At 49.7% G+C, this 26,964-nt stretch overlaps 5 protein-coding genes across 5 annotated transcripts; 2 read left to right on the top strand and 3 right to left on the bottom strand.

The window, feature by feature from the left end:
* Positions 1-1,640: 1,640 nt before the first annotated feature.
* On the bottom strand, positions 1,641-3,537 carry HO173_008773 (uncharacterized protein; the record flags this gene model as incomplete). The annotated part of the gene is made up of 5 exons (XM_037310669.1): positions 1,641-1,976; positions 2,242-2,292; positions 2,351-2,775; positions 2,833-3,390; positions 3,441-3,537. 5 exons carry the CDS (start codon positions 3,535-3,537, stop codon positions 1,641-1,643), a joined length of 1,467 nt encoding a protein of 488 aa, XP_037162439.1.
* A 3,870-nt stretch (positions 3,538-7,407) lies between these two features.
* HO173_008772 (uncharacterized protein) lies at positions 7,408-14,484 on the top strand (the record flags this gene model as incomplete). The annotated part of the gene is made up of 4 exons (XM_037310668.1): positions 7,408-7,553; positions 7,867-8,539; positions 8,851-14,265; positions 14,320-14,484. 4 exons carry the CDS (start codon positions 7,408-7,410, stop codon positions 14,482-14,484), a joined length of 6,399 nt encoding a protein of 2,132 aa, XP_037162438.1.
* Positions 14,485-16,739: 2,255 nt separating this feature from the next.
* On the top strand, positions 16,740-18,468 carry HO173_008771 (uncharacterized protein; the record flags this gene model as incomplete). The annotated part of the gene is made up of 6 exons (XM_037310667.1): positions 16,740-16,963; positions 17,018-17,224; positions 17,278-17,558; positions 17,714-18,097; positions 18,151-18,359; positions 18,415-18,468. The coding sequence occupies 6 exons, from the start codon at positions 16,740-16,742 to the stop codon at positions 18,466-18,468; spliced, it is 1,359 nt and encodes a 452-aa protein (XP_037162437.1).
* A 771-nt stretch (positions 18,469-19,239) lies between these two features.
* HO173_008770 (uncharacterized protein) lies at positions 19,240-21,352 on the bottom strand (the record flags this gene model as incomplete). Its single annotated transcript, XM_037310666.1, has 4 exons — positions 19,240-19,680; positions 19,736-20,267; positions 20,353-20,410; positions 21,247-21,352. 4 exons carry the CDS (start codon positions 21,350-21,352, stop codon positions 19,240-19,242), a joined length of 1,137 nt encoding a protein of 378 aa, XP_037162436.1.
* Positions 21,353-24,280: 2,928 nt separating this feature from the next.
* HO173_008769 (uncharacterized protein) lies at positions 24,281-26,762 on the bottom strand (the record flags this gene model as incomplete). The annotated part of the gene is made up of 3 exons (XM_037310665.1): positions 24,281-26,362; positions 26,416-26,676; positions 26,727-26,762. 3 exons carry the CDS (start codon positions 26,760-26,762, stop codon positions 24,281-24,283), a joined length of 2,379 nt encoding a protein of 792 aa, XP_037162435.1.
* Between the last annotated feature and the right edge of the window lie 202 nt (positions 26,763-26,964).

Genomic DNA, 26,964 nt, shown 5'->3' with positions numbered 1-26,964 from the left:
GTCAAGAACGATGCTTGGATGTATTCACTCCTGGTGTCCCCTTTGTGTGAGTCACACCCTTTAAGTTCGTTGAGCTTGAACTCGACTGTATGCTTCATACGCTCCACTAGGCTTTTAGCACAGGACTGTTCGTACACGTTCGAAGAATGTGAGCGCGGTCTATAGCCGGCACCGAGTTGGTCTCCGCATCTTTCTGTGTATGTTTTCTCCGCCAATGATGGAAAATCTCCTGGAGTCGACTGCGACTCGCTGATGTACAAGAATTGTGGGAGTAAGTTTGCGGGGATACTGGGGCAGACCAAAAAATATCGGAATTACCTGCTCTAGAGTGTGAATATGTAATGGATGGTGCATCTATTCCTATTTCACTCATGAGGAAGTCATGGTATATGATCGGCGCATCGTCTTTCGTAAGTTGAACATCTTCGCTCGTTATCATGAAAACAGTGAGCAGCTCATGACATGCATCACGAACCAGACTCGGTTTAGCATGTTGTCCAAGATGGGGTATGAAACTGTAAGAATCCCATAGTTTGGGGTATGAAAATGTAATTTGCCCTATGTCGGATGCTCAAATGACGGAATCACTTTCTCGATGCGCTGCTCCCTTTCTTGGAGGCTGTTGTACGTTGAGCTCGCCTTGAAGCTTCCCACATCCAACGCCATCAGCACCTGTGCGATAGGCAAGTAGCCTCTGAAGGCAGCATGGGTCTTTCGCTGACCAGCCGAAGAGGTCACGTACGTTTGGATCTGGTCCTGCTCGAAGTAGAAGCTCCACGACGGGCATGTTCCCCTTCACGCAAGTATCCGTGTCGTCGTGGGAGTGATGGATACCACGATGTACGACATCGACACCAAGTGGGGGATATGAGCGAATTTTGGAGGCAAAGGACCCAAGCTTGGTAGTAGTAGCACAGTTTTGGGAAGATCAGTTGAAGCAAAATAGACACACAAAAAAGTAAGGGGAAGCAGAGAAAACCGGCACGGGTGGGCGAAGAAGTAATCGAGCATTGTGGCGAATCACTGGATAACAGAAGTAAATAGGCAATGGAATACCATTGCGGAAAAACAAGAGAAGCTGCACAACGCGGCGTTTGTATCAGCTACCTATTTACCCGGCGATATAGATAGGATAGAGGAGGAGCTGGGCCGATATAGTTCTTGGTGAGACCCTCAAGCGTCAGATCTCACTGAGATTAGCATTGCATATAATCAAAAAATACCATCTCAGCAACTTGGCAATTCATGTGAAGTCAAGGATCTGGGCAAAGTACTCCGCAGACTAAGAACTTCCTAAGTAGGTATTTCCTGCTGGTTGTCAAGTTTGTTGGGATTTGGGATCCAACGCAACCGCTACTTCTGTTGTCAGCTTGCTTGAAAGACTGTCAGCAGATGATAACGAAAGCAAAAAGGAGGAGAGCCATGAACTCTCCAGTGAAGTATTAACATTATGATGCCTTTCGGTTTCTTTTATACCTGCAAGAGGAAGAATTCTATGTAATTGTTAGTCATTAAGCATGAATCATTGACCCCATTCTTGTTCACAATAGCCTGCCCTTTGTCCCTCCAACGCTATGCTGAAAAACAGATGTCTCGCTGCAAATTTTTAGTACTCGATCCTTCGCTATGCAGTTACCCGCTCAAAGCATGAGCGAAGTGGCCAGGAGCCAGCCCGCGAATAGAATTACAAGGTCTGCAGCCTTCCAGGCCCCTGCCTTCGCAGAAGCTGAAACGAGTTTTGTGACCTTTTGAGAGGCGGAAGCCGCCGCAGAAACAACAGGCGAGCTTACAGCACTGTCAGCAAGAGCTGTAGGCGATGCTCGAGTCGTGAAAGAAGGGCTGTCGGTGATCAAGAAACCTTGTTCGTTGTATGACTTCACCGCAGTCGCAGCTCCAGCTGGTTGAGTGATGATCATAGGAAATCCTTGTTGATTATACGATGTGACGACTTCATATCCACCATCCCCAGGAGAACCCTAATGTCAGAGTCAGCATGCCCTTCTATGACACAAAGTCGACGCGTAAGAGATGTTCACGAAGGACGGGCAACAAGGAGAATAAGCCGCTTCCAAAACATAATATTAACATGTGTCACAAATGCAGGGAGCACAACACAGGGAAGAACGCCTTTTCAGGACGTGAAGCCGAGTACAAGGATCACAAGATGCCACACTCCCAAAAAACGTCACCCTGCCCTGATCGAAATCTGAATAGGAAGGGACTGATCCGGAAAGCACATACCTGCTGCGAGTCCGCTGGCAATGAAGTAGACGATACTTGTGGGGACGTTACCTGCCCAAAGTCAGCGTAATGCGGGTTAATTGCCTTGAGTACAGGGCAGCTCACTCACAGATGCCGCACTTGGCGGAAGGACTTTGCCAGAACTTGTCACTGTCCACCCAGCTGGCAGACCCGGATATGTTGTGACTGTTGCCGTGCTGCTTGACGAAAGCGTAGTTGGGGTCCATCCGCCCGCGTTTGGCTGAATGACGGACGATGACGACTCAGCATGAGTTCCTTGAAATGGCATTGGGCCGTTGGTAGTCCCGGTGGTTGATGGCGCTACGTCGGCGTTGATTGCAGTATCACCATTGCCAGTTGAAACGACTTTACCATTTACAGCGGTGATGGACTGCCATGTACCGTCTGTGCCCGAGTATTCATACTGACTCCCAGTCGAATAGTCAGTGGCGGCAATAGACTTAAGCACCATGGAGTAGGGTCCGGAGGTGTAGTCGGTGTATACGGTGCCCGAAGCTTGACCTGTCGCCCATTCTGAAGCAAGTCGTCAGTCGCATCATATCGAGACGTAGATCCTGGATCCTGACTTACGTCTAGTACCGAGGGCTGCTGAAGCGTCACCACCACTCCACGAGCCAACCTTGATCATCATTGGAGTCTGAGGATATGGGTACCCTCCAGTCGAGTCTGGAGTCAAAGTCCGGACAGTGGCTCCATTGACTTGCCAGGTGATTTGATCAGCTGTCCAGTCGATGGCATACGTAATGAAATCATCGTGATTACTGGCGGCGGCATTTGCCTGCCCTCGATTATAGGTGGTCGTCTCACCCTTGCCGAAGTAGTTGGTTTGGACATTGGCATCGTCATATCCAAGCCATTCAAAGTCGATTTCATCCAGGTCGTCTGACTGTAGGATCGCGCTGCTCACAATTCCAACCCCGGGAGCCGCTTTGACCACGAACTCGACGTGGCCGAACATGATGTACCATTTTGATGCAATGAGTGGAGAATCACCAGCTTTTGCTACTGTGAATGAGGCTCCATTTGAATCGTATGTTGGGCTGCCCTGAGGGGTGAAGGAGCTGGATTCCCCAGAGGTAAAATCGATGTTTACTGATTTGCCAAGTGCTGTGTCGGCTGGGCAATTGGCTATGCAATGTTAGCCCGAGGCCCAAATTGGTCCGAAGCCAAGGACTTACTGCTTGTGAGAGGATTGCAATTTGTGTAGGTCTGAGCAGAAGCCGGGGCAGCTGCCCAGATGGCCATGACGGCGGCGAGGAATGTTTGCGATCTCATGTTGGGCAAGGCAGGTCTTGTCGGCAATGAGCCGTTGATTGTGGAACCTATGAGCTAGCGACAGCGACTGATGATGGTAATTATATGGGATGAAGGCAATAACGCAGTCGGTGATGATGATGATGATGATGATGATGATGATGATGATGATGATGATGATGGTGATAGTGATGATGGGTAGTGGATGCAGCGAGTAGAGAAGAAAGAATGGGAAGAGGACGCAGGAGAACAGCAGAGTGGTGGGGGTGACTTCCCGAATTATTTGGTCGTTCTTCAAGAACTCCAAATTTATCCTCACCACCGCACTTTCCTCCAGCCACTCCTTTAATTCTTCTGGATTTTGTTAGCGGTGACGCGTGCAGTAGAAGTACGTGAGATTTGATATTTTTGCGAGATGTGATTAGAGCAATTATGTTCGGTGGCTGGAATGCTAGAGACAATCATGTAAAAAGTAGAATGCAAGCTCGGAAGGAGGAGCGACAGAGAAAAGAGAGGGCTGGCAATTGTTTACTAGAAATCCGTCGGCACGGAAACTCAAAGCTAGGGTTGCATTAGCGCCCGTTCCCGCCAGCCAGAAGCTTGGCAATGGCGCAATTAAGGTAGGCTCGGTGGCTCGGTAAGAGGTCATCAATCAACGCTTCCCGCGAACTACAAGTAGTCGTAGTCATATTAAGGCAAAGAAGAAGGAAGTATAAGAATCCTAGCTATGGTACTTAAGTTATTCTTTTGAAAATCATTGCTAAACCTGTCTACCCAATGCTCTGGCGGAACTACAACTCGACATAGACACGCCGACCCTCTTAGCTACTTCTGATACGGCAACCAGCTGGAAAACACTTCTCTATGTACAACATTGCAAGAAGAAAAGATGTATAGACTACAGTTTGATCGAGCTCCTTGCCAATTTCGAGATTGTCAATGCTCAGACCCACGTGATAAAGAGTACTCACTACGTGCCATAGCCAACAATGTGCAGCACTATTCTCCATCCGATTACATCAAGTCAGTTCAGAACGTCTACTGTGAATGTTCTCTATCTACAATTAATTGCGGAGATGGAATGAAGCTGTTGGTTCGAGCTGACATTGGTTGTCGAAATGACACAGTGCTAATGAATTTACCATCCTGGGTGCCAAATTGGGCAGACAAAGACAGCGACTCGATTGCAGATATGGAGGTTATACCACTCTTCCCGACCTCGCGATAAGAAATACAAGTAAACCACGACTCGCTCGAACTTCAGGTACGCGGCACATCTGTCGATGTACTAGACAGATTCGGATCTATATGGAAATGTGATGATGGAGAAAATCTACTTGCATCTCTTCGCTCATGGGAGCTCGAGCTTAGGGGTTTCGCCCAGGAAAACCATTTCTACTCGGATGAATATTGGGAGGTCTTTGAGGGTTTCCTAGGGAAGGTTTGACATCCTAGAGTCGTTCCTGACCCCTCCAGATCCATCACTCATTATGTTGAGCCCCCAATCTTTGAGTATGTTGAGCGTCTCAGGACGGAACCTGTGGACGATGCTAGCTACCAAGAAGCTGTCAAATCAGTCTTTCCCTCCATTTCCATCCATGAGTATATCAAGCTTGTCAGGACTGAGCAAGTATGACGTAGACGTAATTGTCTTGGGAGCTAGAGTTGTGATAGTAGCAGCCCTCAAAATCGTTGTTCGAGTTGATGAGGCAGTCGTTGTTGACGTCAATGTGTTATTGAGGTCGCGAATCAGCTGTCGGTCTCAGAAGTTGGAAATTGCGAGGCGGTGGTTGAGATTAACGAGTCAGAGAATACATACGAGTATGAGATAACGGTCACTCCATACGAGACAGTGGCTGGGTACTTTGTGGGTGTGTTTGCTAGAACACCACCTTGGACAACGAGTCTTGGCTTCGAGGAGCTAGAAGTCCGAGCGTCCAGCCAACGCAGCAGCAGCCTATTCGAGGTGCCGTCAAGGCGCTCTTGTCTTTGACCAAGACTGACGTTGTAGGGGCAGAAGAAACAGCAGCCGCTGGAATTGTTGAAGACGCTGCAGGGAATTAGCTACCCGCTGGCACGAACCCTGGTGACGTTGGCACAGTGGTGGTACCTCAGAGTCCTTCCTTATATCAGATTTTTCAGGCCCGAACATTGTTTGCGTCCGGAACGTAAACGCATAAAGTCCCACGAGGTCTGTGGGGTAGATGCCTTTGGTGATGGGACGGTCATGTGGGGTCTTTTGTGGGATATTGGGAGGCGGCGTTCCCATCATTACAGGGACGGTGTGACTATGAGGTCACCGTCACACGCGCGTGTAGTCCCTAGGAATGTTCTTTCGGGAACCTGTAGCGGCACAACAATGTGTTGGTGCAGCGGAAGAGCCATAAATTTCGTGCGTAGAATCGTCGTCGACGCAAAATCTTCCGAATGCCCGACACGCAATGTACTATGGTCATACAGAATTTAGATGATCAGTATCTCAAAGGATTTGATGTTGTCGTTATCGCACGAGGGAACGACTGAGCAATCACAGCGACGTTCGAAGCAGAGTGCAGAGTAGAAGCACCGTACAAGTTATGACAATGCTGGGACTGTTGCGCATGCGATTTAGAAGAGTAGTGAAGCTGAGGACAGGAGTGCTAGCATTCCTTATTGTGAAGCCATCTCTGGAGCAGATTGCCTGATTGACTTGAAAGCATGATTGAGATTGGCTTTTCTTTACACACCTTTGCAGCTGCGTCGACCATTTTTCGCTTTGCGCCATGTTATCCTAGACTTTAGTAAGCGCCTTTCCATCTGCACTTCAATGGTGGGGGGGAAGGGAAGGCTCAATGTCAGATAGCCTGGGCCAGTGTCATGGTAGTCATGGGTCACTGAGTACTACTACCAACCGCATGGCGTCAGAACAAAAGGCAATGGAATAGTACATCTCCTCCAAAGCTTGATAAAGAGTTATCGACGAGGAAATTTCTGAGCTGTTTGAGGCTCTCTTGGGAAGAATTTCGGTCCTGAATAAAAATAATCCTGGCTTTGATGCCCAAAAGCGAAGTGAAAATAAGGGCCAGCATGGGGATTTGGCGACGCAAACTTTCAGTTTGTTTGACAGCTTGCCGGGCCCGCATGCTTCCGCATCTACATATGGTCACAATAGGGGACTTCCTACCTTCAAAACACAAGAAAGATTGGGTTGGTGAAGCATCAGGCAAGCTGCCAGAAGAAGTGACAGTCTTGGTACTGACTGACATCTTCCAAACTTAATGTACTCATAGGTATCGAGCCAAGAAAACTTAGCAATCAATGTGTAGAAACAGTCCAGACAGAGTGCTTCATGGGTCATGAACCTCGTATCTGTATTTTGTACTCAGAATGTCAACATTACAAGGGTTCATAACACCGCAAATGCCCATTTGTTCTGGCAGCGCGCCTGGCACCGGTGGCACATTGAGTGAGTTCTCTAAATACAGTAAGTACTTTAGGATCGAGGCGATTTGCTTTTCCATGTGAGGTTGTCGCTCATGCCGCGGCTAGAGCCGAACAGGGTCAAGCTTGTTCTCCACATTTGGTGTCTGCGGCCGACTCCTCCAAATGCCATGAGGCTCTGCATTCAGTGTACGGCCACTCTCCAGCTCATTCTCCTATCTTATCGCATCAGCTGTAGCAATCCGGTCAGGCTGCACTGAGTCACCTTTCTTTGGCCTTCTGCAGCCGGATGCTCACCAACAAGAGAATCTTTCTTTGCCCGCTTTCCCGCAGCAACGACTGGCACGCTTGTCCGGCATAAAGGCCATCCCGCTCAATGTGCTTGTACTTTCTCCGCAGACTTGGGCCTGGCTTCTGCGCGTAATTGCCACTCTAGTTCGTTGCTGCGTTACCGCCATACTGCTCGCAACGATGACCAAGAGAGACAACTCAACGACCAAGAATGCGTCAGAGAGCTTTAAGAAAGGCGGTCTGCGACTGCATGACAAGATAATGGGGGGACCCGAGGCGAGCTCGAGAAAAGTACATCCGCAACTTCGTACTAGCCAGAAGGACTTGTAAGTCAGCCTCAGTCACTGCCACCGCCTTCATTTCTATCAGGCCACCCATTCGCTTGCACGCTGGATTAGCCATACACTCTGCTGGAATTGTGCCGACTGCTGGTCATGCTTCAACACCAATGTTCGAAACCCACGACTGCGAGCTCTTTCAAAGAGTATGATCGCGAGTAGCCCACAAAAGACATGAGGCAGGCTAGGAATTTCATCACCAGGAGACCCTGCTCGCCATACTTCTCTTCAACTTCTACCATACTCCAGGTGTATGCTGGGTCAGGTAATGAATGCTGACAATACGGTTATTTTCATTTAGGGCCGCTAAGAATTCGTCGATCGTTAAAGGCAATGGGACGTTCTTCTCCGACTCACCAGACGACGCGTCACCTGCCGATGCGATCAGAGGCACATACCTGGACTACCATCAAGAGAAGGAAAAGTCGGAGGCGGCAAAGGGACCCGTACCCTCCGTGTCAAAGCGCCCGCCCTTAACAGAGGCTCCAAATGCCGACATAGCACCGTGGATGGACGATGGGATTCCGGCCTTGTCCACTCATGGTCTCACATCCTCCAACTTCTTCAATGATGGTCTGTCAAAAGCTCAGCGATCGCCATCATTTCGTCCGGACTCGGGGCGTACCGCCGATAGCGAGTCGCCAGATCCAATGTTTCTGACCAACGACCGAACACCGTCATTAGCAAGTGCAACCACTGTTGACAGCCAAAGCTCGCTATCTAAGGCTAGCACAAGCAGGGGTACACCGTACAAGAAGGCAGCGGGGTTCTTTGGTGACGAAGGCCAGCAATCACCACGAAGCTCGGACACAAGCATACCTAGCACTCTGCAACGTGAGCAAACCGCGTCCTCTCGGCATGGCTCTAGACATGCCAGTCGGGATGAGGGGCGGCCAGTTTCTCCGAGTAGCTCTAGGCCAAGGACTCCGCTGCCCTCAAGTGACGTGGTCCCATGGCTGTTCCAAGATTTCAAGGTAAGCTCAGATGCTTCTGTGCGCATGAAGCACTCCGCCTATGCCCGTATTCTCAACGGAGACTGCGCTGCTCTGCCGCTATCGGTCATCCATTAACTCCATACGTTCAATTTATACAGTTCTAGCAAGTGTATATATTACAGTATTAGCGCTCAGCTGCTGCAAATCTGCTTTTCATTGTATATTTAGATGCGTTGTTCCTGAAGAGCGGGTCTGTTAGTGGCAACGATGTCAGACATTCAAAGCCACAACGGCAGAAATCCGTCCTGTTTCGGAAGTCGCGATTGGCCGCTAACAAGATTATATCACAGGAAATCTCACAGTACGGCGATGCCCCTGTTAGGCAAGCGCCAGCTGGCCTCGATAAGCAGCGATATGCGGATGGCGAGCCCCCCTCCCATGCTCATCACCACATCCGACTCCATCTCCCTCACCACCGACACACTCGAAGCAAGGAGGAACCTCCGAAGCCTCCACCTAAGGATGCAGGAAGCGGCCACTTGATTCGTCCTCTTACCAACAGACAAGACTCCGTGTCTAGTGTTCGGATGCTGAAAGACTCGATATCTTCTCCCATGTCCTCACGCAACACTCTACCTCTTCGCGGCACCAGTCCTACACCAAGTTCGAACAGTGCTGTCAGCCGTAGCGAAACCATGCCAAGTCAGCGCTCACCAGCCCATAGCGCGGCTGGAGGAAAGCGCTCCCTTCTAGAAAAATTTCGGAGGCACAAAGGAGAGCATGGTCACCATGAATCACTCAATCCGCTCCATCATCTGTCTGGGTCTACAAACTCTCTGCACCACACTTCAACCGAAAGCAAGAACTACAAATCAGAGTTGGCCAACCAGAGGGAAGCTAGGCAAGGAAGTGTTGCGACTTTCGATAGCGGCTCGACGGCTAAGGCCTCGGACTACATGAGTGGAGACTCGGGATCTCCAGTATCGAAGAAGGAGACCGGATCGAAACTTCTACACAGCCACGGGAAATTTCCTAAACCCAAGCGAGGGATCAGTTACGAAGGTCATAGCGGTAAAAATGCCGACAAGGCACGCAATGCATCCGTGGCCAGTGACTCAATGTTCAGTTTGGACACAAATCTAGATGACATGACAGGCATTGTTGACTTAACAGCTTCTACTTCTACTGCCCCCCACGGCGGCATTTTTACTGGAGACCCTATCCCAGAGGAGCCTCGGACAGAGCTCAAAGATCCCGACACAATGGGTGGTGCAGGAGCTTGGGACGCTCCTGATTCGTGGGCGGTCAAGAAAGTCGGTGACGAGAATTTAGGACGGTTACGAGAAATTGACGACGCTGGGATACCCCAAAAAGTCGAAGACGATGGTACCGCGCATTGCCTACGAGTCTTTCGAATTGACTCGACCTTCGCCACCCTGTCTATGGGTGTCAACACGACGGCTTCGGAAATCTTACAAGTTCTGGGCAAGAAATCTTTCCTGCAAGATGATCTAGACAATTACCAGATCATCATGAGGAAACACGACCTCCATAGACAACTTGCGCCAGGAGAACGACCAATCGCAATCCAAAAGAAGCTCCTCGAGCAAGCGGGATACCAAAGCAAGGATAGGATTGAAGAAATTGGCCGGGAGGACAACAGCTATCTTTGCCGTTTTACCTTTGTACCAACCAAGCTCAGCGGATACTACAGCCTAGAGTCGGAACCTGGTCACGGTAAAATGCAAAAGTTCAGTCACGTTGACCTTTCAGGGAGGAGCCTTGTCACTATCCCCATCACCCTTTATCAAAAAGCCGCCGAAATCGTGTATCTCAATTTGTCTCGTAACCTCGCCCTTGACGTTCCGAAAGACTTCATCCAGAGCTGCGTCAACCTTCGAGAAATTCGATATATTAGCAATGAGGCTTGGCAGCTGCCAACAAGCTTGAGTCTCGCGACTAGACTCACCGTTCTCGACATATCTAACAACCGCCTCGAGCAGCTTGAGCATGCAGAGCTAGACAAACTGCCAGGACTGGTGAGCATCAAAATGTCCAACAACAAGCTAAAGCATCTCCCTTCATACTTTGGTCAATTCCAATCACTACGGAGTTTGAACCTCTCTTCCAATTACATAGAAGCGTTTCCGGATTTCCTCTGCGACTTGAAAGGCCTCGTCGACCTCGACATAAGCTTCAATACTGTCGGATGTTTGCCGAAGATAGGGCAACTCACCGCATTGGAGAGACTGTGGGCGACTAACAACATGCTTAACGGCTCTTTCCCTGAAAATTTCAGGGAACTCAAGAACCTCAAGGAGATTGATCTACGGTTCAATGGATTAACTAGCATTGATATTATTGCCGAACTACCTAAGCTGGAACAACTCATGGTAGGGCACAATGTCATCTCCAAATTTGAAGGGAGCTTTGCACAGATCCGTCTACTTCACCTAGATCACAATCCCATAACCCGGTTTGATTTCAAGGCACCTGTGCCAAGTTTGACGTCGCTGAACCTCGCCTCAGCCAAGATCTCACAATTGGACGACAGCATATTCGAAAGAATGAAAAATGTCACGAAACTGAATCTGGACAAAAATCATTTTTCGACCCTCTCCAACCAGGTTCATAGGCTTCAAAGGCTGGAGTACCTGAGCATCGCAAGGAATCCGCTAAGTAGTTTACCTGCGACGATCGGCCACCTCCAGGAGCTGCGCTTTTTGGATATTCGGGAATGTAATCTTAAGAAACTCCCTGGAGAGCTATGGTTCTGCTACCGCCTGGATACATTAAACGTCTCTTCGAACGTTCTGGAGTCCTTTCCAAAGCCGGCGACGACACTTGCCCTTACTCAAGCAGACACGCAGCCGAGCAGTTCCGAGACTACCCCCGTCCCTGCTTCAACTCCAATTTCTGCGTCAACTCCTGATGAGCACGAGGAGCTGGGCAAGCTAGAAGACTTCCAGGATCGTAGACCAAGCCAGGCTTCCGGAGGACTCCTGAGCGTTGGTAGTTCACCAGCGTCGAGCACCAGGCAGGGATCGATTGTCTCCATCTACGGGCCAGGAGGCAGAAAAGCATCAGTGGTGTCGAGAACACAGACGAACGGTACTACGACCCCAATCCACCGAAAAGACTCTAATCTACAACAGCGATCCAACAACACGTTTGCTGGATCCCTTCGGCATCTGTTCTTGGCAGACAATAGACTGACAGAGGATGTATTCGACGAAATCACCATGCTCCCTGAACTTCGGACCCTGAACCTTTCGTACAATGAGTTATATGATATTCCTCCGCGATCCTTACGACGATGGCCGAATCTCAACGAGCTTTACCTATCTGGTAATGAACTGTCATCTCTTCCATCGGATGATCTTGAGGAGGTGTCCTCCCTGAAAGTCCTGCACATCAACGGAAACAAATTTCAAGTTCTTCCCGCCGAACTTGGCAAGGTTCGGAAGCTCGCAGTTCTGGATGTCGGGAGTAATGCTCTCAAGTACAACGTCTCTAATTGGCCCTATGATTGGAATTGGAACTGGAACAAGAATCTCAAATACCTCAATTTCTCTGGCAACAAACGTCTTGAAATCAAGCCCAGTCGATCTTTCACGGCAAATGGGGGCAGAGAAGCTGCTGATCTTACAAATTTCACAACCCTTCACCACCTGCGAGTTCTTGGCCTGATGGATGTGACGCTTACAATTCCCTCGGTTCCCGACCAGACAGAAGATCGCAGAGTACGGACGTCCGGGTCGTTGGCTGGATCAATGGCATATGGCATGGCAGACAGCCTGGGAAAACACGAACATTTATCCACGATCGATATGGTAGTTCCGAAGTTTCGGGGTCATGAGACTGAAACACTTCTAGGAATGTTTGATGGGCAAGCGCTGTCAAGCGGGGGCTCAAGACTTGCAAAGTACTTGCAAGAAAATTTTCAATATCATTTCATAGAAGAACTAAGCAGACTTCCAAAGGAGGAGACTCCAGCCGACGGTCTCCGGAGAACCTTCCTCGCCTTGAACAAAGATCTGGCAACAACGGCTAGTCAGAGTCTCGACGAAAAGGAACATCGATTACCTCAAAAGTCGCACCGAGGATCTACTGCAGCGCATACGTTGAGCGCAGATGACCTCACCTCAGGTGGCGTTGCCACAGTCATATTTCTTGACAATATGGAACTCTATGTTGCGAACGTTGGAGACGCGCAAGCGATGCTCGTGCAGAATGATGGGGGTCATAAGATCTTGACACGAAAGCACGAGCCAGCTGATCGACGAGAGCGGGAGCGTGTTCGAGACGCAGGAGGATATGTGTCAAGACATGGCAAGCTCAATGATGTACTAGACGTCTCGCGTGCCTTTGGCTATATCCAGATGATGCCCGCTGTTATGGCTGCTCCGAACGTCAACCACCTTTCGCTGAAGGAGTCCGATGAAATGATATTGATTGCGTCTAAAGAGCTATGGGACGTTATGAGTCTCGAAATGGTTGTCGACGTTGCGCGCTCTGAACGAGTGGACCTTATGCGGGCGGCCCAGAAGCTTCGTGATCTAGCCATGGCCTTTGGGGCCAATGGCAAGATCATGATTCAAATCATTAGCGTCAGCGATCTGAAGAAGCGAGAGCGCAATCGCTACCGGGGCCAAAGCCTCTCGATGGGCCCATCCCAATCACAAGATGACCAGTTCTTCGCAACGAAACGTGGCAAAAAGGGTCGAGATAGACCTGATGATTCGACACTCCAACGACTCGATCCTGAAGTCGACGCCCCAACGGGTAATCTTAGCATGGTTTTCACGGATATCAAGAATTCGACTACTTTGTGGGAGAACTACCCGGTCGCTATGAGATCGGCCATCAAGTCTCACAACGAAGTCATGAGACGACAGTTGAGGGTCATCGGAGGATATGAAGTCAAGACTGAAGGTGATGCATTCATGGTCTCGTTCCCCACCGCAACAGGGGCTTTGCTGTGGTCTTTCGTCGTTCAACAACACCTCCTGGAAGTAGATTGGCCCCCTGAAGTCCTGAACACCGTACATTGCGCAGAGGTTCTGGATGGGGATGAAAACGTCATCTATCGTGGTCTATCAGTCCGCATGGGCATCCACTGGGGCGAACCGGTATGCGAACCTGATCCCGTCACTCGGCGCATGGATTACTTTGGGCCTATGGTCAATCGAGCAGCTCGGATCTCGGGCGCAGCAGACGGCGGCCAGATCTACGTTTCGCAGGACTACATAGCCGAGATCCAACGTTCCCTCGAAGCGTTTGCTGACCCCGAGCGGACTGGGTCCACTGGCTCGGATGACTCGCTGAACGAAGATCCACTGGGCCAATCAATACGCAGAGAGCTGAGGGCCCTTAGTTCCCAGGGTTTCGAAGTCAAAGACCTTGGCACTCAAAAACTCAAAGGGCTCGAGAATCCCGAATTGATCTACCTGATGTACCCGCATTCGCTTGCCGGTCGTCTCATCGCGCAACAACAGCGCAGTGATGCTGAAGCTGCCGCAGCTTCTAACGAGCCTGCTAGCTTGCAGCCTGGAAGCGTGCTAGATTTTGACACCGAGTATATATGGGGGCTGTGGAACATCAGTCTGAGACTGGAAATGCTGTGTAGTGCGCTCGAGAGCCCGGGAGCAACGAGCCTGAAGCAACCGGAAAAGAGTGTGCTTGAGAGAATGAAGAATCGAGGAGGTGAGGTGACAGATCGGTTCTTGGTTAGCTATCTTGAACACCAGGTTACAAGGATTGAGGTAAGTGATCCTGAGCCTGTGACAAATGGATCCTTCATGCTGACTTCTCCATAGACATGTGTATCTACGCTTGCGTTAAGGAATATGGTGACGCCATTCAGCACACATAATTTGCTTGAGCATGCCTGTCCGATGGACGATGTGCTGGGGCACATTTCGGCGCAATTGGCGGAGTTCAAGGCGTTGAAGGAGAAGAAGCCTCGTGTACAGCCGCATTGATGAGGCTGTTGGGAATAGCAATGGAAACGTATGGGTGGCTTTGAGGAACTTCTGTGTAACGTTCATACCGAGGTGGGAAATACGGAAGGTCAATCGGGAAAGGCTTACAGTCTGGCGTGGCGTTTGTGGAATTGGGGGCATGACTCGATATGAGTGAGGAATGCAGTATGATCGATCTTTGTGGATATTTATCTTTTGTACTTATCTTGGAGCTTGCGGCCACGGCACAGCGAAGGCAGCAAAGCATGCAAATAAAGAAACGGGTTTGGAATATGCTTTCTCAAAAGCAATGTGACCCAGCGGCTCTCCTATTACCTGCAGTTCCCAGGACTCATCAGACACCTCGTCACCTGTGCCAGCCGCAATACCCGACGCAACAAGCCAGTCTCTCATCTCAGCAATTCTCCTCGTCACATTCTTGTTGACTACCCCTTACCCCTCGATGAGACCTCCCCAGCACGCAGCCAGAGATTGTTATCCAGATTGACTCCGTCAATTTGCTCAGCCCACATATGCTCCTTGCCACCAAGCACTAGATGCTGCTGACTTCTCGGTATATCCGCCAGCGGGTCGTCATGGGTGTGATACGAACTGCGTGGGAACGAGTGATCCGGGCTGTTGAGACTGAGGTTGTAGTAGTTGTGAGTGTGTGGTCAGACATTGATAGAGCGGTTGTTGTGGTAACGGGTGTGTGGTCGGAATTGTCGTGATGATTGCCCATGTCGGCATTATGCAGCTGTAGGAAGATGAAACCAAGAGATTTGACAATGTTGAGCCACACGGCAAGGAGGGCTATCCGACGGACATGCCATGACTCCTCAATTCGTGTAAAGATACCTGACTCGGTCTGTGTAGCATGCCTGGTGTCGTTTATTTAGCGAGCCAGATAGACAGCAAAAACAGTAGCAATCTCCAATCTGAGGACTCCGCAGGCAGATTCGTACACTGCAAACCATCGATTGAACCTCCGGTGGTACAACCAGTCTGTGTCTGATTTGTCAAATACTGTAGCAGTTCCGGTAAACAAAAGCAAGACGTAAGCCGATGCCAAAAGCAGTCACTGCAGATCACATATTGTAAGGTTTGGAGTGCCGTCCTTGAAGTCATATGCAAGGGAGAATTGTCAAGGAGGTAGGATTGTAGGATACACGACCCTTCGGTATATGAACTATCATCATGTTTGTCGTCAGTCCGACATCGTTCCTTCGGATCCATGTCTTCGATCTTTGAAGAAAGAAAGTGTGCGAGAGCAAGAATCGCGAAATGAAGTCCAATGGGAGCAAAGGTGCTAAGCCTGCATGGATGACAAGGGTTCGTAGACAATTTGGAAGGTGAAGTCAGGAGATAGCCAGAGCACATTTGAGCCGTGCCTGTACTCCAATGGAAGAGACCCTATCGCAGACACTATTTCCAAAATACAAAGCCATGCAGGAAGTCCTTTCAGCAGCAACATGATTCTCTTCGAAGCCAGCGGCTAGCAGTAAACAAGCTCAAGCTCACGTATTGGGCGAGGCAGACATTGGCATGTAGTCAGCTCGCGGCTATTAAGGTACTTGTCATACGCAAAGATAAGAAATGTAGGGGGGGTGGCTCATCTTGATTTTCGTCTTGTCAATTTCTGGAGAGTTGAGAAGATTCTGGTGAGAGAAGAAGCTCGTATATGAGGTAGAGAATGGAGGTGCTTGGTCGAGAAGATGCGCTAAGCCTTACGAGATCCTTGGAAGTTAATTGGCTGCCTTCTTTGTCTGCAAGGTCAGGTACATATCATATACATTTTACACATATACATAACTACCATTCTGCATATCATCAGAGTCTTTGTATAAATGATTCATGTCTGAATAAATCACCTACTATTAATTTTTCTTCCCTACAATACCTACTTTATATTTTGTCCAGCCGTTGTACCCTCGTTCATCCTTTATTGCAACCTGCACTGCCCGACTCTTGTCCCAGCGACCTACGCCTGCCTGATTCAACAATCGCTATTCCATCTCTGTACATAGTCCAAATCCAAAGATGGGAGCGTCTCCATCTCCATACTGCTGTGATTAATGGGGATGAATCCTCTCTCTTCCGACAATGAGCGCCAGCCTCTGTTGCCACCAATCCATGGCCATGCTCAGCCCCCCGCTCTCTCTCCAGTGTGGCAATGGCCCGTTCGTGCGATTCTTGCCGTAAAGACCTTTTTGGTGGAGAATCCTATTCTTATTTGTACATTTGCCTTGCAATTCTGCACCTATTTCGCCAAACATATGGTTGAAGTCCCAACCATCAAACTATTCGAACAGGCCATTTGCAACCGATACTACGCTGACCAATCCGTGCGCCTACGACTCACTGCGCTAGATATCGACGAGGGACTGTGCAAAATCCCTCCCATCCAGGATGAACTGGCCAACCTCACAGGCCTCAAGTTTACCTTCGATGCATTGCCGGGGCTTTTGACAGCGCTGTACTATGGATCAATCGCAGACAGGTATGACGCTCATGCTCCAGGAATACAGAGTTCCTGCTGATCAGGGCTCGGCAGGCTTGGTAGACGGCTTGTACTTGCGCTCTGTTGTGCAGGGACTCTGTGCAGCTTTTTATGGATTCTATTCATCTGCTATGCTGACACGAACTTGCCGGTAAAGCTCGTATGGCTATCTTCAATCTTCCTCTGCGTGGGTGGCTCTCAACGGGTGGCTAAGGGAATGAATTTCACTATCATTGCCGACACTGTTGATAAATCGCACAGGTAATATTGCACCAGTACGGGTATCAGTGATGACATTGGCTGACAAACGCCAGGACGAGATACATGTATCTTCTTGCAGGCATTCCCCACTTGACAACGTTGGTAGCCCCACCGCTGTCTGGTCTATTGATGCTCATAAGGATATGGCTGCCCTTTGCTGTCGCTATTGGAGCATTGGCTCTAGGTCTGCTGATCATCGTCTTTATGCCCGAGTCGCTGAGGCATCTCTCGTCTTCTCCCAAGAGCCCTCTTCTTGGCGCCGCTGATACGCTCACTGGCACCGACTCGGGGGAAGGGACAATTACCCCTCCAGAGCAGCTTCCCCGTGGAATCCGTACGTACATTTTGGAGAAGCTCCTTCCTGTTGTTACCGAGAGTGAGTCGCAAGACATATTTCGCGAGCAAATTGACCTGTTCTGCTCTCGAGACCTGTCTTGCGACTGAGTTATTTACCGCGAAGAGGCAACGCTGACTCCGAAATGTGCGTAGATAATCGGCTGCCCGGTCCAGGTCCTGAGAATAAAGAATGGTGGAGGGACATCATCGTCCTGATACAAATGCCGGGACTTCCCTTTTGCTACCTACTTTTCTTTCTCAAGCCGCTTGCCATGATCAGCAAAGCTTTCGTGTATCAATATGCTTCTTACAATTTCCAATGGGGACTGAGCCAGACCACTTGGTTGAGGTTTTCCCAGGCTGGGGGTTCGTCTTTGGCAACAATAGTAGTCCTACCGCTGTTGTCTTCTGTGTTAAATCGGAGAGGACTTCATGCGCAAATGCTCGATCTCAACGTCATCCGTGTGTCTCTGCTGGTGGCAGCGACGGGCTTCGTCCTGTTGCAACTATCATATCACAGCTGGATGCTGCTCCTGGGTAGGTGAAGGCTTTTGGAGATACTGCTATGAATGGCTAATTGGGTCATACAGCGCTCTTCATATGCGGCATGAGTGAAGGTGAAGAGCCTGCGCTGCAGGGCCTCGCTACTTCCCTCATAGATCACGCGTACCATGCGAGACTGTTCACTTCGGTCGCCGTGGTAGAGATCCTCGCAAAGCTCATCGGCGGCCCCATGATGGGCAAGTTGTTTTCAATTGGCCATGCCAAATCGAGTGGGATATGCTTTTCAGTGTCCGCAGTACGTCGAGCGACACATCCCTCGGTGCCGAACAGAGACTGACACGCTGCTACAGATCATTCTCTTCGTTCTCATGGTCATTGCATGTGTACAAAGGATCAAACGTTAAAAGTGGGTGAGGTAGGGTAACTAGATGATCTACTATGAAAGATAGGCTGCATGACCTAGGAAGCATCGAGGCTTTGGGGCTGGCTCTGGTTCATATGGTTCTCGAGATTTACATTGGGTTGGGACCGTGGAGCTATGCATATATCGATATATGAGACATTTCCTGTAATGTGTGTAAAGACATCGGACCATGGCGCTCCGCATATCCTAAGATAACTCATAGTATAAGTCTTGCTCGGTATAGTGATTGTGTTGTCAAAATGACATTATTGAGGTTGAATCTAGTGACGGATGCGCAACGGAGTTGGTATGGGAGGCAGAAAGGAGGGGAGGATTTCATCGAGGGTAAATCAATTCAATGTTGGATGGGTGACGTGAAATCATCGACTTCTGCTTCATTAAGCTTTCCCAGGAGAAAGTACTTCTGGACTGCATGTAAAAATTGACATGGCTGGTCATGCTTTCCTTGACCATCAGGCGCCGGCTTCTCACTGATGCGAATGGTAGGGTTGAGAAATAAGCAAGCGTTACGACGCATGAAAGAAATCCCTATGGAGAAGGTTCTCGGTCAAAGGGAGAACAATCGTCGACGAATGGTCGGCAACGAGTTGTGCAGTATTAGGAAAGGACCGCAAGTTCAGACATCGTTACAACAATAGACAGCTACCGTGCCCATTGAGTCATCTCGCTCGAACTCCATAGTATCCCCTAATCACACCTCTAATGATCGCCGTTGCACCCAGAAGCGGAGCGGAGCAGAGTGCTGTCACAGCTAGTAGCTAAATGCCGCTTCAGGCTGCGCGACGGTTGAGCTTTCACCGTAACCCCTGTGTTCTGGTGGTGCCGGGGCTTCCAACTGACCTGTAGTACTCTCCCCTGCCCTAATCATCGACTCCTCTTCTTGTCCGCTGACACTTGTGTCTGCTGTTCCGGCCTGTGGCGGCATGAGGTTGGAACCCATCTCAGTAGCTGAGCTGTGAATCGGTTCTAGATTTGGAGCCCAGTCACGAAGATCCTCTTCAGCATCATTCAGGACTTGGCGAGCTTGGTGGGCGTGCTCAAAGGCTGGACGGGTATCCCCGGGGACTACTGGAGTATCGTCAAGGAGGTTCAATAGGCGGCGTCCGTGGCGGGCGAGCATTATCTGCTTCTCGGCACGTTCGATTGTGGCGGCGAAATGGAGGTCATAAGCTTCCTTGAGCTTCTGGCGGGTCTTATAACGGCTGTTAGCCTACGTCAACCTCGTGGCGTAGCCGCAAGAGACGTACGATATTGGTCAGCTGAGCTTCTGCAACCAGATTCTGTGCCTCGGCCCTGACAAGTTCCTGTTCAAGCTGGACAATCTTAGTACTTTCAGGCTCCTTGTATTTGAGCTTTGCTATCTCATCCGAGATCTTCGCCTTGTGAATCCTGCTGGGCTGCACAGAACTCTCGGTATTCCTGATCTGCTTCAAAATGCCGCGGTAATCTTCCAGGTTCTGCGCAAATACATCCTCCTGCTCGCCCAACTCCGACAAAAGAACGCCTAGCTTGTCTGCGATGTCGGAAACGGAGTCATCTCCCGTAGCCTCGCCCCAGTCTGACAGCTGAGAGGCGATGGAGATGCGCTCGCGGCTGGCTGATTCGTAGGCACCGATGGCGTGGTTCTCGCTCTTTATGATCTTGAAGAGCTTCTTGCTCAACTCTGGCTGCTGCATACCGCGTAGTGAGGCCATAGTGAATCGGTGCTTGGGGGCGCTTCCTGAGCTTCCAGTGGTGGAGGCGTTGTCCTTTTTGGACCTTACGGAAAGTGATCGATTCCTGGCAGCAGCATAGACCGCGTCAGTAAAGAGGGACCGGAGCTACATGCGGCAACGCAGCTTGAGCTTAGGCAACAGATACTGACATGGTAAAGTGTCCTTGAGAGTCGATAGGTAGTGGAGTGGTGTAATTGGTATTGCAGCCTGCAGTGGTGGCTCGTTCGGAATGGATGGTTTTTACAAGGAAAATTATACGGTAAAGTAAGGTATTGGGTCAGCTCGAATGTTTGAGGCAAAGTGTACTGACCCACAATGAAGCGTCAGCAGACTCGTTAATAACAAGGGCGGCCGCAATCAAACCGCATGTCTTGGCAGAGAAATGTACTCGTACAGTCGTTACCCCGGCTCCGCTTATAGTACAGCGAGCCTAAATGTTTAGCGTCACGCGTACATCCCTAAAGTACCTTACCTTAACTTGAGGTTACTTTTACTTAACTTTACACCACCAAGGTTTTCAACAAGTAGATGACGAATTATATACCAATCTCGCTACTCTTATTATTACCGTCATTCTATCTCGCCGTTGCTCCCTCTCGTTGAGTAGATATATATTTGCTGTAAAAAAAGGAGTGCTTTGTAGATTGTTGGATCAGGTGACATTGACGGGTATATTGCACAGTATAGCTTACATGGCATTGCTTCACGTCCATTGATAATATTCCTTCTCCAACCCATCAAACTACATCTGCACTTCTGTCGAGACAAGTACCTTATTTCTTGTTTACCAGGACAAGTCAAGTCAGCTCACCATTGGCATTCATCTTCGCTTCCAAAACATAAAGAAGAGAGACTGTCATCACAATTCAAACCGATCAACGCCTGGGGTCAAGGCGGTCCAATCCACCCAAAATTGCCATCGTCCTCGAGGAACTCGGCCTTCCTTCACAAGCTATCCCCGTCCCATTCTCCGACGTCAAGAAGCCTGAGTACCTCGCCATTAACCCCGACGGTCGATTACCAGCCATCCACGTCCCCAATACCGGTATTACTCTGTTCGAGTCCGGTGCCATTGTCGAGTGTCTGATCGAGCTCTACGACACGGAACACCGATTGAGTTTTGCTCCAGGACCACCAGAGTCGTATCATCCGAAACAGTGGCTCTACTTCCAGACAACCGGACAAGGCCCATACTATGGACAGTCGGTCTGGTTCAAGAAATTTCATTCGAAATGAGTGCCCAGTGCCATTGAGCGCTACGTCAAAGAAGTCAATCGGGTGTCAGGCGTCTTAGACGGGTATTTGGCTCACCGAAAACGGGAACATGGCGGCCGCGCTGGCAGTGACGGACCATGGCTCGTGGGCAGTAAGCTCTTCTATGCGGATATCGCCTTTGTGGCTCAGCAAGATGACTTCGCGCGAGACGGTTAAAGCTGTGCTCAAAATTGCTCAACCTCTGAATTAGCAAATCTTGAGGACAAGTTTCTCAATCGTGGTCGTGCAATCGGAACGAGCTTCCTAGCATGCATTTATGTACGACGCTTTTCTTTCTTGTGGTCACTGCTACGTCAGTCTTTCAGTGTGGTTGAATGAGTCTTTGAGACTGTTCGTTTCTCAACAGAGACCCTCAAATAGCAGTATGGAGAACCACATCTTCGAAATATATGAAAAGGCGTGATTCTCAGCCGCGCTACGCGAGCGTAAAATGGCGCTCACTCTAGACTTGATGGGCGATCAGATAGGGGTACATTTCTTGTGTCTTGGTACAATTCATGTCTCGGCGTTGTCGGCTAACATGCCACACCGACTTCCTCAACGTTCACTTGTCACGATTTTGGCATGACAGGTTCCAATAGCAAAACAATTGGATTCGAGGATACTCCCCTATCTATACATCATTGGATGTTAACCCGTTCCTCAATGTGGCATGTGCTGACATGGGATCTTATTGGGAATAGATGGAGAAAAGAAAGCTGATAAGGGCAGAAGGGCGTATAATGGCTGTCAAATGCTGACACTTCCGATAGATATACACCATCCCATGGAGTCTGTGCTTTCGCTATCTTTCGGATTTTAAATTTTAATCCACAACCACTGATCAGGGTGAAGTATGGACATGCGCAGACGCCGCTTGCCAGGCCTAGATCATAGCGAGACATCTGGCCTCGAAGTGCGTCAGTGAAAATAGCTTCCGAACTTCGAGTGTCAATCCTTCCTTTTAAAGCATTGATCAGTCTGGAGTATTCTATTGCGAGATCTTCTTCAGTGATTGTGAAAGAAAGAAGAGAAGAAGAGAAGAGAGAGAGGAAAAGCGGTTCAATGTTGAACGCGCAAGCACAGCCCCGCAAGTAGTCTGGACATGTGACAGGTGTGAAAGCCTTTTGCCTCCCTTCCAAGAAAGGTAGCCAGGTAAATCGTCATCCTCGTATCTTCTTATTTTTACCCTCGTGCCTCTTGACCATAAATGCTTGAGTCCCTCGCTTTATTTCTGCTCTCTGCTCTCAGTTGTTAATCGTAAGGCCTCTTGCTATCGTCGCGTTATTAGTTGTCGTCACTGCGCAAATTCTGATCAGAATTTTGCAGGAAAGAGTATTGCTCCCTTCCGAGAAGGAACCTCACTTCTCAAACCTTCTCCACTCCAATCATGTGTATGCCCGTCCTGTCGCCTCGCCGTAGGCACACCACCACATCTTATCCAGCCATCCGTGTTGTCGAGACTCATCATCGGCATCCAGCCCCGCGGCAGAGGACCACGGTCACTAGGACGTATGCGCGCGCGCCGTATAGGCCGGCGACAACGACCGGGATCCGAGAAAGGACTACGATGCGGTGGAGGAGATAGGATAGGCATTAGGACCGGCATAGGTCTACGAGGTGGATAATGATCTTTTTACCAGTTTAGGAGTCGGGAAGGGTGCTGGGGTCTATGGATGTGTTCTTCGCGAGACGAGCATTCCGTCGGCTTGGGGGGTCTACGAGACAGATACGAAGCGTTGAACAGGGAGTGGATTGAGGATGTATATGAGGGAACGCATCGAACAGGGGTTTGGTGACGAACACAGTCTCCTTTTCGTTGGTGTCTCAGCCTCCGTTGCTGATGTTCGTATGCGTAGTGCAATCTCCCCGGTTGGGGAAGTTCTTCGCTTCTGTGATCGCGCAGCTCATGATCGAGACTTTCAAACTCGGCATTTATTCGCTGGACACATCCTTGCGATGGAGATTGTCTCTCACATACCTTTCAACTCCCGTATTGTTCGCAATATCATGATTCCAAGCAGCAGCGTTGTTATTCAAATCTTTACTGCAACTATGAAGCCGGCATTCCGCTGAGTGTCGGACGAGAAACGCATGGATACAGTGTGCGAGCCTATGGATGATTTGACTGGGTCCGCTTTGTCGACAATGCGTTCCTAGTCCGAAACCAGACGGAGACACTCCAGGATTTCGAAACTGTTTCGATGCGTTGAGAGTTTATTGGACACCTCCGTGCTTCGACTTTCGGATGCACGTGCATGTAGACAATGACGGAGAAGCATGATGAATCTCTAAATTTGCTGTGGAGACGAAGTTCGGGGTTGCCGGCTGACATGGTTGAGAGTCATCTACATTTTCAATCGAAACGGCCCGTTGTGCATTACCTTGATGACTACAAAGCAGAAGAATATCTTGGATGATGCACAGCCGAGGCGATGGCTGCGTGCGGGGTGACTGAATTCCTGGAGATGAAAGTTTTTCTTTCAGCTTAAGACTGCTACCAATCTCAGACGGGGAAGAAAGCCGGCCGAACTCCTGCCACGGAATGTCAATTCTTACTGAAATTCTGACTGCCTTTCAATGGGTTAGAGTCAGTGAAGGACCTGGACGAGAGAAAAGCGCAGGCATTCCAAATCATAATGACGCTCTCCTCATCTATACGCATCCATCATACATAGCCGCATGTTCTCTATGAATCTTTTGGGTCTCATGATCAGGGCTGTCCCTACCGCGCGCAAATAGTATAGGAGGACGTTGTGGAGGAACATAGTAAAAGATACTGTCGTAAGGAAGTTTTCCGAGACACGACACGATGTGAACAAATCAAACCCCAGGAGTCTTATCTTCTTGCCCGGCACCTTCGTCCATAACTTGGAATGAATCTCCAAAAGCGCCCTCACTTGTCAAATCGCCTCGGTCGTCAAGCCCTGGGTTCTCCATTCCTGGACTGTAACCGGACAACTCTTCTCCTGCAGTATCCAAATCACCAAAGTCAATACCCTCGCCGAAATCATTGGCATCAAAGTTCTCTCCAGCGTCCTCCCCTGCACCTTGCTCAAAACCCGAGACACTATCGCCGGTAGCATTGTCGTTCGGGGTTGGTCCGCCTGTGCTTGGCGGCATGGTTAAATTGTCTCGAAAGCTTTCAATCTCGGGCACGTCTTCTCCGACTGTAGAGTTGTTCTCTTTGTTCACCATGACCCAATCTTCCGCCGTTGTGTCTTTAGATTCAGATGTGTTTTGTACTTCGTCCATCTTGACGTCTCCTTCATTCAAAGTCTCCGCTATTGGTGCATTTTTATGGACAACATTAGATGTGCTGTCTGCAGACTCCATGGGAATAGCCAAACCCGGGCTCCTCGACTCTGGATACGGAGTCGCTGAAGCTGTTGCGCCGTCACGACTTCCAAACGCATCAATCATATCGTAGTCCTGGTCTTTGGCGTCCTCGGCCTGAGACTTCTCTTCGAGACCGCCTTTGTCTATGCATTCGACGTCTTTGACTAACCTAATACTCTTTCCTACCTGAGCTTCTAATCCTCCGGCAAGTTCGTCTACTCGGTGTTGCTGCACGGCATCGCCTTTGGTGGCCTCAGAGTTGATCATCTCGAGGGTAGAGACTCTGAGATTCTGCTCAGCCTCTTTGAAGGCACGGCCCTTGTTGAGCTTTGCCATCCGTCTTGCATGTTGACGCTTCAGCTTTTCCATCTCTGCATTGATTTCAGCTATCTTCTCAGTAGCCCGCTTCGTAAAATCTTCTGCTTTCCCGGACTCAAGCCTGCCAACACGTGGAGTGGCCGAATTCTCCACGGGAGACTCTCCTTTTGATTTGGGAAAGGTTTCTCTTGGGGTCGCCTCGATAGGAGCATCGAAGAAGTCTCTAGTGAGGGACTCGAGTTCGCCTTTCCTACCGAGGCCAAGCTGGCCTGGTATAATCTGCGATGTATCGTATGGAGAGTTCAAGATCTCTTCAAGCCATTCATGATGCTGTCTATAACGATGAAGGCTGATATCTCTGGGAGTGAGAAAATCCATATAATCCCCCCCGGAAGTCCCCTCTTCCTCATCATATGTGGTATCTTGTGCTACAACGGGGGTTGGAATAGCTGTAGTTGATCCGTGTACATGGCCGGGTCCCCCGTGGCGCGGACGCTTTGCTGGTGAAGGTCCAACCCCGTGTTGGGTTGCATTCGCTTGCTGCTGCTGCTGCTGTATGTAGGCTTGTTGTTGTTGTTGTTGTTGTTGCTGCTGTTGTTGTTGTTGTTGTTGTTGCTGTTGCTGTTGCTGTTGCTGTTGCTGTTGCTGTTGCTGTTGCTGTTGCTGTTGCTGTTGCTGTTGTTGTTGTTGTTGCTGTTGCTGTTGCTGTTGCTGTTGCTGTTGCTGTTGCTGTTGCTGTTGCTGTTGCTGTTGCTGTTGCTGTTGCTGTTGCTGTTGCTGTTGCTGTTGCTGTTGCTGTTGCTGTTGCTGTTGCTGTTGCTGTTGTTGTTGTTGTTGTTGTTGTTGTTGTTGTTGTTGGCTTCGGCTTATGTGCGAGATCACATCGCCTGGATAACCCGAGGCTTGCTGCGGATACAAGGAATTGTGAGTGCCAGGAAGATTGACGGTAGGCCAGTTCGCGCTATCACGCAGCATGAATTCTTTGCGCACCAGCTGTCCGAATTTTTGGAGATTCGCGCGCTCAGCCAACGACTGGCGCACCTGTTCACTCACTCGGATTTGGTGCGCCGGGAAGCGATGCTGGGGTTCCGTTTGAGAGTAATGCCAGATCCATAATGACTGGTCGGGTGGTGGCACGCTGGGATCTGGGTTTTGGGACGGCGTTAATCGAAATCGGCGCCGACAGTGGGTTGCGAGCGATTCGAGGTTCGGGCGGTATCCGCTTCTGTGAATGTACATCTCCACTGTCTAATTACAGATGGTCAACACAGGAGTCGCATCATTACATTGCCAAAACATACGTATCCCCTCATTTCAGAACTGAACGCCGACTCCGCGTCTGCCCATACAAATCCATCGCTCGCCGCTTGAGTCCTCAATTGACTTGGCTGCCAGACGAGCATAACCTCTCCATCTGGTGGGCAATCTAAGTACATCCAACTCATTGGAGCAACCTCTCTAACGATCCTTGGAGCTTGGATCAGGTACTCAACAGCAATGTCGAGGTGCACCTGGGGTAATTTGGGGTAAGGGTTGCTCGAAACCAGATGAACATGACGCAGCTGCATGCTATCAGACGCGTGAGATTGTTATCTAAGGATGGTGGACATACCAGCTGTGCAGGCACTGAGTTGCTTGGTTCGACCATGGCTGCCAATCCACGAACCACAGCCGATGCAGGCCAATCCTTTGCTTTAACAGAGAGCTACCCCAATGATATCAGCACAGCTTAAGACAGTAGAGAGACCGCCAGTGTAGAACCGGATTACAATTCATTGAGAAGATCACTGTTGCCGTTGGTGAAGCGCAGCGAGCGCCTCGGGTATAGCTCGGGAGTTCCCGCACTAGCT

This window comes from Letharia columbiana (assembly GCF_014066305.1).
Source record: "Letharia columbiana isolate WasteWater2 chromosome Unknown Sc0000034_s0, whole genome shotgun sequence".
Taxonomy (NCBI): domain Eukaryota; kingdom Fungi; phylum Ascomycota; class Lecanoromycetes; order Lecanorales; family Parmeliaceae; genus Letharia; species Letharia columbiana.
The sequence above is the reverse complement of the archived record's forward strand: the minus strand, read 5'-3'. Positions and strand labels throughout refer to the sequence as shown.